Source organism: Populus alba, chromosome 1 (assembly GCF_005239225.2).
Source record: "Populus alba chromosome 1, ASM523922v2, whole genome shotgun sequence".
In the NCBI taxonomy this organism is placed as follows: Eukaryota; Viridiplantae; Streptophyta; class Magnoliopsida; order Malpighiales; family Salicaceae; genus Populus; species Populus alba.
In genome coordinates this window covers 28,983,764-28,997,227 of record NC_133284.1, presented here as the reverse complement: position 1 = coordinate 28,997,227, position 13,464 = coordinate 28,983,764, and the positions used below count along the sequence as shown (strand labels likewise).

Below are 13,464 nucleotides of genomic sequence, written 5' to 3'. Positions count from 1 at the left end.
TCCATAATTTCTCTTCTTCTTCTTCTTCTTCTATCTATCCTTGGGAGTCACTGACTTCTCTTGCCAGGGTGTCGCAGAGAGAGACAGAGAGAGCAGCAAGTGGCAAAGCAGTAGCAGATGCCCCATGGCTATAACATCATATCCTATGATCTCACTAGCTCCACCACATCTTCTCTCCATTACCAAGACCAAACCCCCTCACTCTTATATTCACAACCACAACAAAGCTTTAACTCTCACCTCCCCTCTCTCCTTATCCAATCCTCTACCATCAAAAAGAACTGTTCTTTATAAACTAGAAATTCATCGGAGGAGCGCCCAAATTTGGAAAATTAAAGCAACCCCTGAAGAGGTCTTGCCTTCAGATACAACCCCACTGGAGAGTACCCAGCAGATGTTGTCCACCACTAATGGTGATGGAGTTGGCAATATCATATCAGTCCTTCTTTTCGTGGCCTTTGCTGCTCTATCCGTTCTCACTATTGGGGTATATTCTAATTACTTTTCAAGATTCACATAATAATAACGGTGGTGGTGGTGGTGCTTTCTGTATGGTCAAAGTTGCAATCTTGAAATTGTGGTCATAGTTGTCTTTAGCATTGCTCCATCTATAATCAAAATTCAAATGGTTAGCTTTCCAAGGCAAATAAAAATAATGGGCTTTTATTGTGGTTGATAAATGTTGTGATTTTCGAACGTGGGCTGTTGCTAAATTGAGGTGGCTTCTTCGGTTGCAGATAATCTACTTAGGAGTAACAGATTTCTTGCAGAAGAGGGAGACAGAGAAGCTTCAGAAGGAAGAGGAATCTAAGAAGAAGAGAGTGAAGAAAAGAAAGGTGAGAGCAAGGTCTGGGCCAAGAGGATTTGGGCAGAAGATCAATGAAGATGATGAATTTGATGATTAGCACATGTATAATGTAAGCTTGACTAGTCTTTTGTGAACTCCAATTTTGCAACATTGAAGATATTGGAGCTTTTCTTGATTCTTTCTATACACGGTGACTTTTGCCACACATGCAATGTTGAAAATGTCTTATTGTCTACCATTCATCTGTTGAGAGTTGATTCTATGTTACCATTGTTAAGGAGACACTAATTCACTTTAACTCAAGAAATGGAAATTGCAACAGGACATGGGTTTTGTCATAGTCCTCCAACTTTTACGTAGAAGAAACAGTCACTGGTTAGTTTCTTTGAAATTGGATTAGTTTCTTTGAAATTGGATTAGATTCTTCACCATTGAAATTTTTTGGACCTTTTTAGTAACGGTGCTCAACCAAATATCATAGGGGAAGGGAGTGAGTTGTTGGGTTGTTTGTAAATTCAGCGATGCAGCAGCACTGCACATGGCTCACAGGATTCAAGCTGGCAACTAAAGCCAATCTGGAGCGCTGCAGTTTCGTGAATTCACTCACACTGCAGGTTTCAGACCTACAAGACTCAAGTTCAGAGTTGTCTCACCTACGAAGATAATGATACAACTGCTGTAAACTTTGCATATTGAAGCCCGGTGTAGTAGGGAACTAGGGATTATGGCAATTGAGCATGTCTCCAACCCTTTCAAAACTGTTGCGGTTCGCAAGTAGAGAGAATATAAAGAATACCAACAAATAAATGACGCAATGATGCATGATGAAGAGGATGACTGAGCCCGTAGGCCTATCAAACAACGTTCATATACGTTTCGCACTCTTGCTTTTGCTTTTGGTGTGAGAATGCTTTTTCATTTTTTTATGTATAGTTATTCAAAGGATGCATACGACTTTAATGAAGACGATGGAAATTGATTTCCCTGTCTAACAACTAACAATCAAACCTTGATCGGCCAAAACAAGCGCAGAAGACCAATAAAAGACGAAAAATAAAAAATGAAGGTTCACTTTCTCCAGTATGGGAAGTGGCTGGGAAAGAAGAGAACCACGGCTAATTTTGTCGCACAGACAAAACCCATACTTGAACGGAAGAGAAATGTACTTTTAATAGAGAAAAAAGGTCGAATCCGGATACATAGAAGAAAACTCTGCCCTCACCTAAACAATAACAGCTCTTCACATACCAACATTTTGTACATATCACGTTTAGACTACCCCGACATTTTTACACCCTTAAAAACTCGTATGTCATTTATCTCCTCTGCAGGGGGCATCAGGTGTGCATTCAACATCTGAACCTCAGCTTGTTCAACTCTGTATAAACCTTAAACTACAGAATGTACAGTTTCCGATACAAGCAACAACTTTATTTTCAAACAGCTCATACCTGTCTAAAGAGATGGGTAGAGACGTAGCCATCAAACAGGAAGGAATAAAGAGAGGAAGCTCACACTAGCCTCGGTTAGCTGTACAAACTTTTTTTCCTAACACAACTAAGCAGGGTGCAGGGACTGTGCAGCACTTCTCCTTTCTGCAAGCAATTCAGAATTAATGAGAGCCAAATTGACATGGAAGGAATTGTATGGTCTTACTAGCTAAATTGACATGGCATGCATGCACACAAGATGTTGCTCAGAACAACTAGCTATAAAAAGCAGTACCACCTTCATCTTGCATGCATTAGGTAGGCTTTGTTTTCATCAGAAGAGTAAACGGTAAAGAAAGCATAATTTGTTCACATAAAACATGTCCCAGTTTTACATTTATATTGCCAATCAACAGCCTGTTCATGAAACATTTAAATATAGGCTCATTTTTTTTAAGTGGATTAAAGATCGTAAACTGCAAGGTGAATACTGTATGACAACTTTCCAAAGCAAAAACATATGTTTATATACAAATGCAAATGTATTCACACATCAGTAATAAAAAACAGTTGTCAAGGTTAGAGGATCCACTAATGGTATTTTGAATAAGTATAATATAAACTCAATATGAACTTCACAATGATGCAAAATAACTCATCAACTATTGCTTTGGTCAAATTTATGAATAAAAAAACTGGCAGCTAACTTTGAGATGCAATTGAAGATGCATATGAAACAGGTAGGTAGCACCACATGGGGCAGCTATTAGAGCACCAATCTTTCATCCAAAAGCTTATGCTCTACTGAGGGTTCACAGGGATTTTGCGTGACAACAGTTAGAAGCTCTACTAGCATATGCCATGTCAAGATCCACAACTAAGGTGACAAGGTACTAGTGTTATTTACTTCAATTACAGACAAGCATATCCACAAATCAAGCTTACATTAAATCATATGCATTAAAATAATGCTTACCCCCAGCAGCAACAAGTTTCTCTACACGTGCAACAATATGCTTTCCATAGGTGTACTTCTTCAATGCATTTAAATGGACTTTTATTCTTGTAAGGATCAGCTCACGCTGTTGGTCATCACATGTCTCCAGCACTTTTTGCACAACATAGTTGGCAAACTGATCTTTCATCATTGCCTGAACAGACAAGGGAAAACATTAGCAGATGAGATTGGGAAATGATTATGCTTAATCGTGCAACAGGAAGATACAAAATTTGGAACAGTAAGAAACAAAATTTGAAACATGTATGCACACACAAACATGCATAGTGGAAACTGAGAAAATTCTTCAATTGTAGCTTGCAAAAGTGCACAGAAGTTGCAAACCTGAAGAGGCTCATTTTCATCAGTAGTGCCAAGCATCTCATTGACCAGTATTTGGCGTTCAGCAGGACCACTAAAAGTTAAACACTTCTCCACAACATTGGAGGCAAACTTCTGCTGACTCATCTGAACAATCTTCCCAGCTAACTCCTTGATAATAGCAGATCGTTCATGAGATTTTCCATGTTCCAGCACATGCTGTTAAAACAGAAGCCAATGCTTAATCAATCAATAGAGATTAATATTAAGAGACAACATGAGAAGTGCCGTTAAGTAACAATATTTGGGAAGTGCAATTTTAAAAATACATAGCACAGGGAAATAACTGGCATCGGAAGAAGGAATTCCAACTGCCATATTGAACACTAAGAAAAGAAATGAAAGCAGTGTCATTTCTCCATCATCTTGCGCTTTGTCTGGGTGAGAGACATAAGCAAAAAAGAATAAAGATCTGTATCTTGGAAATTAGAGTTTACTCCCAATTTAAGATTCCATAAGAAGCGATCCAAGTCTTGAATACTATTAGGATGCTTTTATATGGATCGATTAAATGTTATTAGTATGCTTGCATATGTATAAATGTTATTAGTAAGCAGTTCAAACAAATACACAGGTGCACATAACTCTTTTGCAAGAGAAATGAGAGGGAAGCAGTGGATTGCACTTTATTGATGACTGGTATTTATCTAATAAGTGAATGAAGTAAGCTCAAGTACAATAGAACCACATCTCAAAGGGGAATAATGACAAGAAAGTCATTCACATAATAGAGTTTGCAACGCAGGAATGTATATTCCTAAAATATTGACAGATATAAAGGATGAGACATGAAGGTGATAGTACTGGAGATTCAGCCAGGATTGTAGAAAATACACTCCCTATCATCTCAAGAATACCTGTACTGCTTTTTATAGATTAAACAAACATCATGACCAACTTTTTTATATAAAGCAGAGAGCTTTATATCCCATACCCAGTATCTAGATGACACAAAAGTTATAACACTCAACAAGAATGGTAGCAACTTATATGCATCCGAAGTGGGAGTCATTGAAATGCAAAACCAACCTGCACTACATAATTTCCATATTGATCTTGCGCCAACATACTAACAGCACCTAAAATCTCATCCATAACTTTACTCTGTGTTTTTGCGTCATTGCAGTGTTCCAATACCCTCTGCAAAATATAGAAACAGTTACGTAATTTTCTTTTCTTCCAGAAAGGTCCATGTACATTTGAAATAAGCAAACAGTTCCAAACCTGTATAACACGGCACCCATATGGATGGGTGGAGAGATTCACAACTTGATCAAAGAATGTCGAGACAATAAACTGAATGTTATCTTCAGGAATACACTCGATGCACTTTTGGATGACATGGTTCCCGTTCTGGTCACGTACACACCGCATTACATGACCATCGAGCTCTTCAACCATTTTTATTTTCTGGTCTAGGTCAACAACCTCAATGGCCTAAACAATATAAACAAAAGAACATGTTACTTGCTATCAACAACTTCAGTAGGTGCCCCTGATAATCATATTCATCTTAATTTGATTGGTGAGTTTTTAGGGATCTCCATAAATTTGTGCATAGTCACTCTTCTATTGTGTAATGATGAAGGCAAGAGACAAATACAAAAGCAGTGCTGCACCTCCAGAATAGGTAACTTGTTACCCAAAACGAGAATACAAGACACTTCATTATGCAAATTGGTGAGGACAACCCTGACAAAGAATTCTTTGAGCTGTTTGACCAAAACATTTTGTTTTTACACAAACCAGGAGTAAACATTTTTTTTTCTCAGAAGCATACTTTCTGGCACCATAGTACCATAATCCACTAACAAAGATGTAACAGGGTGTATCATGTAACATCAAATTGCAAAATGGTAGCAAAACTAATGGTACCTTCTGGATCACTCGACAGCCATACATTTGAAGACTAAGTGTCAAAACATGACCAAAAAGATTGCCAGCCAATTCTCTTCTCTGTGATGGAAGGCCATGCTCGAAAAAACTACATACAAATACATAGTTACTACTTTCATATGCGGAATCCATAAAAACATAACAAAGTGCACTGTAACAAAGCATAGATATCTGGTACCTTCTGAATTACATAATTACCAAACACATCAGTCATCAGAGGAAGAGCCTGGGGCATGATTTCCTCGTAAACCACATTTTTCTCATCCATTGTGGCAGTCTCAAGTTTTTGTTGAATGAATCGGCTCCCATACTGATCCGCACTGCTCATAAGGGATCTCAAATCATTGAATTATATAAAAAACAAATTATGACAATGAATGAACATAATATTTTTTTGTTCAAGAGATACCTGAACTCAACAACATGACCAACAATTTCTGAGAGTTCAAGACACTTGGTTTTATTGCTCTTGAACTCTTCCAATAGGGATGGCACATAGTTTTCATCCATGTTACATCCTGCATCCAAGGGCCAGTGTCCCATGATGCCCCCAGCTAAGTTCCTCATTCCAGAAGGAAAACGCATATTCAGTTCATTGTGTCTTAAGGGACTGGCAGGTCCAACTGGGGAGTTTGGAATGACAGGGCTTGCCAGGGGACTTCCAGGATATGGCATACCAACACCAAAGGCAGGATTCCCAAAATAACCATGATGAGTAGAACTGCCAGATTTACCACCTAATGGGACACCATACTGTGATTTCTGAGATGATAGAAGACCATAAGCCTTTTGAATTTCAAGGAAATTCAAGTATGAATTACCCAAATAGTTCCTATCTATTGAGGGATCATTAATAGCAGAGAGCTGGGTAGCAGCATAGTCAGGAGTCCTCAAGTACTGGAGATACACAGGATCAACAAAAGGTGCCTGAAGAGCACTTCCTGCTATTGGACTCCCCCCTCTCCCAAGATTATAAGACTCCAACGAAGCAGCAGTTAGATTTGTTCCAGACCCCAAACCATTTCCGAGCACTCTTGAGTCCATTCCAGGGATGGCCATAGCAGATGCAGCAGCAACATTTTCAAATAATGGTGGCAGATTACCAGTGCCAAGCTGCTGAGCAATCATGGAAGCCAATGCTGGATTCATGGAATACCCACTCAGTCCATAGTTTGGAAGTGATGAATTGATACCATCTAGATGATGATACTGTGCAGGTAAGCCACCTCCACCACCAAGAGCCGAGGTAGGTGATCCTTTCATGTAAGAATTGCCAGAAGGAAAAGCCAATTTTTGTAGTTCAACCTGCCTGTCAGCCATCAAAGATGAGCTGTTGAGGTTCGATCCACCACCATTACTCCTAGCCAAATCAGAATATGATAAATTGGCAGATTGAGGAACAGAAGACATGTGTAAATGCCCAGATTCAGACTTCTTTATGTATGTATTTTGCTTCATATGATTCTGGCTGCCTTGGAGGCCATAGAGATAATTTTGATGGCTGTCAACATCCTGTTCAGCCTGTGATGGCAAATGGATTTCTTCATCTACTCCACCATTTGTTGCCAAGTTCATGCCAGAAAACGCAGATACCAACTCTGAAGGCTCCCTGATACCAGATGAGACACCAATGAATGAGTTTGAACTAGCAGTGACTCTCTTTTCAGATGTGCTAACTCTCCCTTGTCCAATGGGTGTAGGACATGGACTAGGAGCCCTGGCAACGTGTTGAGGATCAGGAGTAGTACTCCTAGACAAGGAGGCACCAAGAGCAGCAGCATAACTATAAGAAGGCTGGCCTATATTTTGGACAGGAGAGGAGCCCTGGCCATTTGCACCAGATCGTAAAGTATCTGCAGATGATAACTCACGGCGCAAATGAGCCAACTCCGCTTCAGCTGAACCTAAGGTCTCAACGTTTTCATTAAATGCATTACGACTAGCTGGGCGAGATGGAGGCCCTGTCACAGGAGTTGCACGCCCCAAATCATCCTGCACGGATATAAGATACCAAATCATAAATATAACAGTGGAGTGGACAATCTAAAGAAGGCAACTTTTAGGCCATAGACAATGCCCTTGAAATTGGTATCCCAATCAAAGCTTGAGTTCAAAGTGTATGTCTAGCATGGGGCCTCGTAATGGTCTCGTCATTTACACAGAACTAAATCCCACACAACTAAAAGCTCCTCGGAGTTCACAAGTTAAACATACCGACCAGTTCATAGACTTCTTCACTTTGTATTCGAGAATAAAAATAACTAAATATTGCATCAATTTGTCATGATCGCATTCTTAATACACCTCCAATACCATTTGTACACAATCAAACTGAAAACAAAATAATTGCAAGGCATAGAGAATGATACAAAAATAAAATAACCCAGGTAAAAAAAAAAAAAAAAAAAAAACTGATTTTCTGTAACATTCAAAGTAGAAAATTAGAAAAGGACAGCAAAAAACTTATTTATTTCATCCATGCACAAATAATATTGTGCCAATCCTTAATAGGAAGCACCGAATACCACAATGGGGAATTCAAGGAAAATAATCCAATGATATTCTTGATGCCAGAAAGCAATAAGCAAAAGCCAGAAATTTACAAACAAACAGAAACGTGACTTGAGCAAAATCATAGAAATACACCTGAAATATTTCAGCAAAGCTCTTCTGTTTGCTGGCAAGTCCTAATCCTGGTAAACCAATCAGCCCGTCACCACCCCATTCAAGTGAGCCAGAAACCTTCTCTGACTCAACCTCACTGTCTTGATTCCTCGATTCAAACCCTGGTGGCATTGAAAACATTGATCTACCATTACCATTATCAGCTCTGCTACCTTTCCTCCTATCTCCAATCCCACCTAAGACTGAACTTCCACCCTTCAATCTCTGCGCAGACCTCCAATCCTCCTTCGACAGCAAAGGAGGAGGAAGCCTAGGGTTCAAATTCACATTTGAATAGTAATAAGATAAGTAAGCTGGATCAGACCTAAGCTCCTTCTCGGACGTGAAACCATTCCCATTTTTTCCACCAATAAAGTCTGAGAAAGAGGCACCACCATTACCTCCGCCGCCAAACAAGCCCCCGACTGCATTCAATGAACCCTCCACGGTTGGAGGAGCAGAACCACTCCTATACAAATTGAGCTCTTTCTCACGATCATCAGCTTCTTGCCTACGTTGCTCACGCAACAATAACCCTATCTCCTTCTCTAAATCATCGCCGAATGATCCATCATTAGCTCCTACCATCGGTCTCCTTCCCAATTCAGATAGCATATTCAAAACCCCAACTTGATCATTACCCCCCATAACAACTCAATAACTGATCAACAACCACCAGTTATAATCAAACCCTAAAACCTAAACCGTCTCCAAAATCAAAACTTGTCTACGTTAGAAATAGCCAAAACCCTACTTACAGCTTCAAGATGTTAACTTTTTAACTAGAAAAGATCAAAACTTGTACACCTGCTAAATTGATGAGCATCAATTGCCCACTCCTAAACTGCAAAAACTTCAATTTTCAATCATAAAACATGTTAAAAAGGTTGGGGCTTTCCTCTCTTATCTTCTAAATCAATTTTATGAAACAAAGCACACAACTTTGCGCACCATGTTTTCATGCAGCAAAGATTGTGTGAGAAATAGATAGATAAAGAAAGAGAGCAATTTTCATTGAAGAAACAAGAAAAACATGGAAGAAGAGGCTTTTATAGTGGGCTGAGATCAATCTGGCGGCGATTGGTCCTTACAAGAACCCTTAGGGTTTTGTTCTAATGCGTAGTGATGAGCATCAACTATCAAAAGAAAGACTTTTATTAGAAGCAGTGAGATATTTATATATTAAAAAAGAAAAGAAATTCTTTTATGGGTACGAATCCTACAAAGAAAAGGAGAAATAAAATACTTTATTTATTAAGTCCAATCCTAAAAGAACATGGGTACTTGACAAAGTGATAACCGACTGATGTAGAGAAATCGGTAGTAGAAAGAAGATAATGATGTTTGGTTTTTCCTCGTCCCGTGTGTCCCTAAACTGCTAAACAACAACAGAATTCCATGGTGCTGCACGTCAGTTTATTTAGAGTCGGATTGTACCCTCTTCGCCTCTCTTTTTTTATTTAAATTAAAAAAACACATTTTAGGCATTAAAACTTGAGTTGAAGAATCTGTTAAAGTAGCAATGTGTTTCAACCATCGGTTTTTGTTTTTATCTTCCTGAATTCATCGCCATTGTTGTGTTAAGGAAACAATATACCAAGAACTCTCTCCTCTTTTCCTTTTTCAGCTATTTAGTTGAGTAATTAACTTACTTTGCCATAATGAGTGTGCTATGCTAATGTCAATGCAAGCCAGAATTTAATGTTGACGTGTGGGCAGGTTTCGTGGGAAATCTTCACTAACAAGCAGCTCTTAGCTCTCCTTGGTTTATTGGAGGAACAGGGAGAGGGGGCGGAGCTACAAGCAATTGTTAATGGGGTTCAGTGTATTTGTTTTAGAGGTAGTTTTTGTAGTTGTGGTTTAAAAAAATATGTTTTAAAAAAATATGGTTATGTGTAGTTAGTTTAATTTATATATATGTTTAGTAAAAATTGTGGTTGAGATTTATATATAACAAAAAATATGTATAAAATATTTGGTATCAATTATGTTTGGAAGTGTGGTTGTAGTTGTTTTTTAATGTACTTTTTACTTGAAAATACATCAAAATAATTTTTTTATTTTTTCAAAAATTATTTTTAGTATCAACGCATCAAAATAATTTGAAATAAAAAAAATTTTAATTTTTTCAAAAGCACTTTTAAAACGCAAAAACAAACAGAGTTTTATGAAACTCAATTAAAAAAATATGTAAAAATGCTTTCTAAAAACAACGTTTCGAACTTAATTTTTAAATGAGTCCCGCAGTACAATACGTAATTTGGTTTGTTACCAAATAACTTACTGTATTTGTTGCACTGCAATATTCAACCAAAATAAAAGGCAACAAAATAGATAGTATTCAACCAAAATTATTTTTATTTTTTTGAAAAATAAAAAAAACATAAAAAATATATCAAATAACCCTTTGATATTTTTTTTCTCATATTTTAGTTTTTAGCGCTTGCATCTAGTAATATTGGATTGAGGTATTATGGGTGATATGATAAAATAAAAAAAAAGAAGCAAGCTAAAATATAAGTTTAAAACACAATGGTTATAGTCTCTATTTGCTATTCAACAAAAATATGACTATTTTTTTGCACTTCCCAGTAAAATCAATGAACTCGTCTGTGGGGTAATTTAGATTTTTCACATGGTTTGTTAATCATTATAAAATTCAACTGGGATAATTCAATTTTTTTATTTTTTAACAGAGTAAAATTATCAAATTACTCTTTTGAAAAATAATAAACTACTGTTAAAATCCATTCTCTCTTTTTTTGTATAGTTAGCACTGTGCACTTACAAAAAAAAATACCCCTAGAAAGATAAAATTAATAAATTGCCTTCCCAGGGTTATTTTGTCTTTAACCTTGGTGTGTATATGTGTGTATATATGACTTAAAGGCAATTATATAATTTAATAAATATAAATATTATTAAAAAAAAAAAATTGACTGACGTGTACATTAAAAGTGTCAAAGTAAGGGGCACTTTTATCACTTCCAGATAACACGTCCGGTGACTTCTGGTGGTCAATAGCGTATGAGGCACTCTTCCCTTTCACGATAGCACGTGTGGTGTTTTGATCTTTGGTTTGGTAATGATTGACTTTTCTTTTTTCTTTTTCCTATCTCTACCTTGATTTTCACACATGTCACTCTAGATTTTAAAAAACAGCCCCTCAATTTGTTCTTCTCTTTATATTTGAACCATGTTCTTTTTTATTACTGTTTTTTATTTGAAATGCTTTCTAAATTTGGATTTATTTTCAATTTCATCTTTTTTTAGTTTTTTTATTTATCATATTTGGTTCTTATTTTTTTTAATTGCTATTTGTTTTATTTTAGATCATTTTTAGATTTGAATTTTTTTTATATAATTTTTATTCTCCTTCAAATATCTTTCTATGTGATTTGATCATCGTTATTTTTATTGCATTTTCTTTTTTATCTAGCAACTTTTTTAAATTTAATTTTTTTTATCAATTTCATCCTCCAATATTAAATTGGATGGGAATTGATTTTTTTATTGAACTCGGGTCTAAGATTTAACGAGTTACAGGTTTGGAATATTAGCCTAGTTTTAAAGGATTTGCCTTGGTTTGCTTTAAAAAAAAATTAATATTTTTTTAGTTTTATCTTTCAATATTTATTTATTTTTCAATTCAATTCTTCTTTAACTTTTTATCTATTAAATTTAATTTTTATTCTTTTGATTCCTATATATTTTATTTTAGATAATTTTTATGATTGAAGTTTTTTTTGCAATTTCATCATCCTTCATATTATTTTTTCCTATGTGATTAGATTCTTATTCTTTTTATTGCCACTCCTTTTGCTCTGGTATTAATATAAGTTATTTTTGTGATTTCCTCCTCCAACATTATTGAACTCGGGTTTAGGATTTAATGGGTTACTGGTTTTGAAGATTAACCCATGTTTAGAGGATTCAATTAGATTCGATTGTTTTTATTAAGATAATTTTTTTTTTTAGTTTCATCATTCAACATTTATTTTTCTCTTAGATTTTATCTCCATTCTTTAATTGAACCTGAGATCGATTAATACCCGATCAAGGCCTAGACAGGAGGAGGGTATGGGAAGGAAAAAGAAAGAGGTAGGTTGTTTGGGTAAGTCATTATAATCATGTTCATTACTCGAGTCATTAATTTAATAGGTTAACACATATCAATATAATGTGCCGCTTTTTGTTCATTGCACTCCCTATATTATTATTTTTTTGCAATTTAATCATTAAAATTTTCATTGTTTCACATTTGAATTAGGATTACCTATAGATTAAAATGATGGCAGCATGAAAACATTTTTAACCAGATCACCATTCGGGCAGGGTGACAAGTTAGACTCTTGAACTTTTAAGTTGAGCAGGTCATATCAATTTTTGTTTTTCATTTATCAACATATATCATGGTTGATTAATTTGATTTAATACACTACTCTCGTTACAAATATTTTATCGCATTCATTAAAAAAATTGCCACACTTGCTTTTTCTTTAATGTAGTGATTGAATTTTGATCCAACCCACAATAAAATGTGGGCCCAAACCTCGTCATAAACTATATAGATATAAAATGTGGGCTAAGCCTATATACAATGATCTTCCTAAAATATAAAATTAGTAAAAAAATAATAAATGGTTACCAATGAGTGTAATTGTATGATCGAACATAGACCCTCTGTCAAGCACTTAAACCCAACATAAGTCAAAATTCATGTGTATTTGTATTATGATTGTTCTGGCCGCTAATCCCACTATCAACCTCTCTTGACTGAATATTAAATGACCAAGTATACAATATAATCATTGTATTTAATGAAGGCTAATCACGTAATCTATGCTAATGACACGTTATATCAACGTATTCTATCATCTTCTTCATATCTTTTATCTTTTATATATAAATCTTTCCTTGAGTTAAATCAATATCGCGTAAATAGTCTTTTAAATCCAACTCTTAATGATTTTTGTTTAGGAGTCTAACTTTTAAAATGATTTTTATATCAAAATATATTAAAATGATTTTTTTTTTATTTTTAAAAAATTATTTTTAAAATTAATGTATCAAAACAATTTAAAATATTTAAATATTTTTTAAAAAATATAATTTATATAGTGTTCCCAAACCATGCAGAATCAATAAAAATAGTCTTTTTGAATCAAAATAAATGATCAATCCTGCCTTAAATTATAGGGTTTTCAAATCAACCAGTGCAAGTTTCTCCTGCAACCAGGTTAGACAAGCTTCATAATCTCCTTTATCTAGAGAATTTATATAGCCCT

General features: G+C 35.6%; 2 protein-coding genes across 2 annotated transcripts; one reads left to right on the top strand and one right to left on the bottom strand.

Annotated features, from left to right (window-relative positions):
• Positions 1-1,013, top strand: LOC118033023 (uncharacterized). The gene is made up of 2 exons (XM_035037864.2): positions 1-487; positions 738-1,013. Exons 1-2 carry the CDS (start codon positions 125-127, stop codon positions 903-905), a joined length of 531 nt encoding a protein of 176 aa, XP_034893755.1. The 5' UTR covers positions 1-124; the 3' UTR covers positions 906-1,013.
• A 940-nt stretch (positions 1,014-1,953) lies between these two features.
• Positions 1,954-9,545, bottom strand: LOC118033022 (pumilio homolog 2). Its single transcript, XM_035037863.2, has 9 exons — positions 8,159-9,545; positions 5,922-7,504; positions 5,691-5,832; positions 5,492-5,599; positions 4,841-5,053; positions 4,646-4,756; positions 3,581-3,775; positions 3,215-3,389; positions 1,954-2,403 (listed from the first exon to the last, which is right to left on the bottom strand). Exons 1-9 carry the CDS (start codon positions 8,822-8,824, stop codon positions 2,366-2,368), a joined length of 3,231 nt encoding a protein of 1,076 aa, XP_034893754.1. The 5' UTR covers positions 8,825-9,545; the 3' UTR covers positions 1,954-2,365.
• Positions 9,546-13,464: the final 3,919 nt, after the last annotated feature.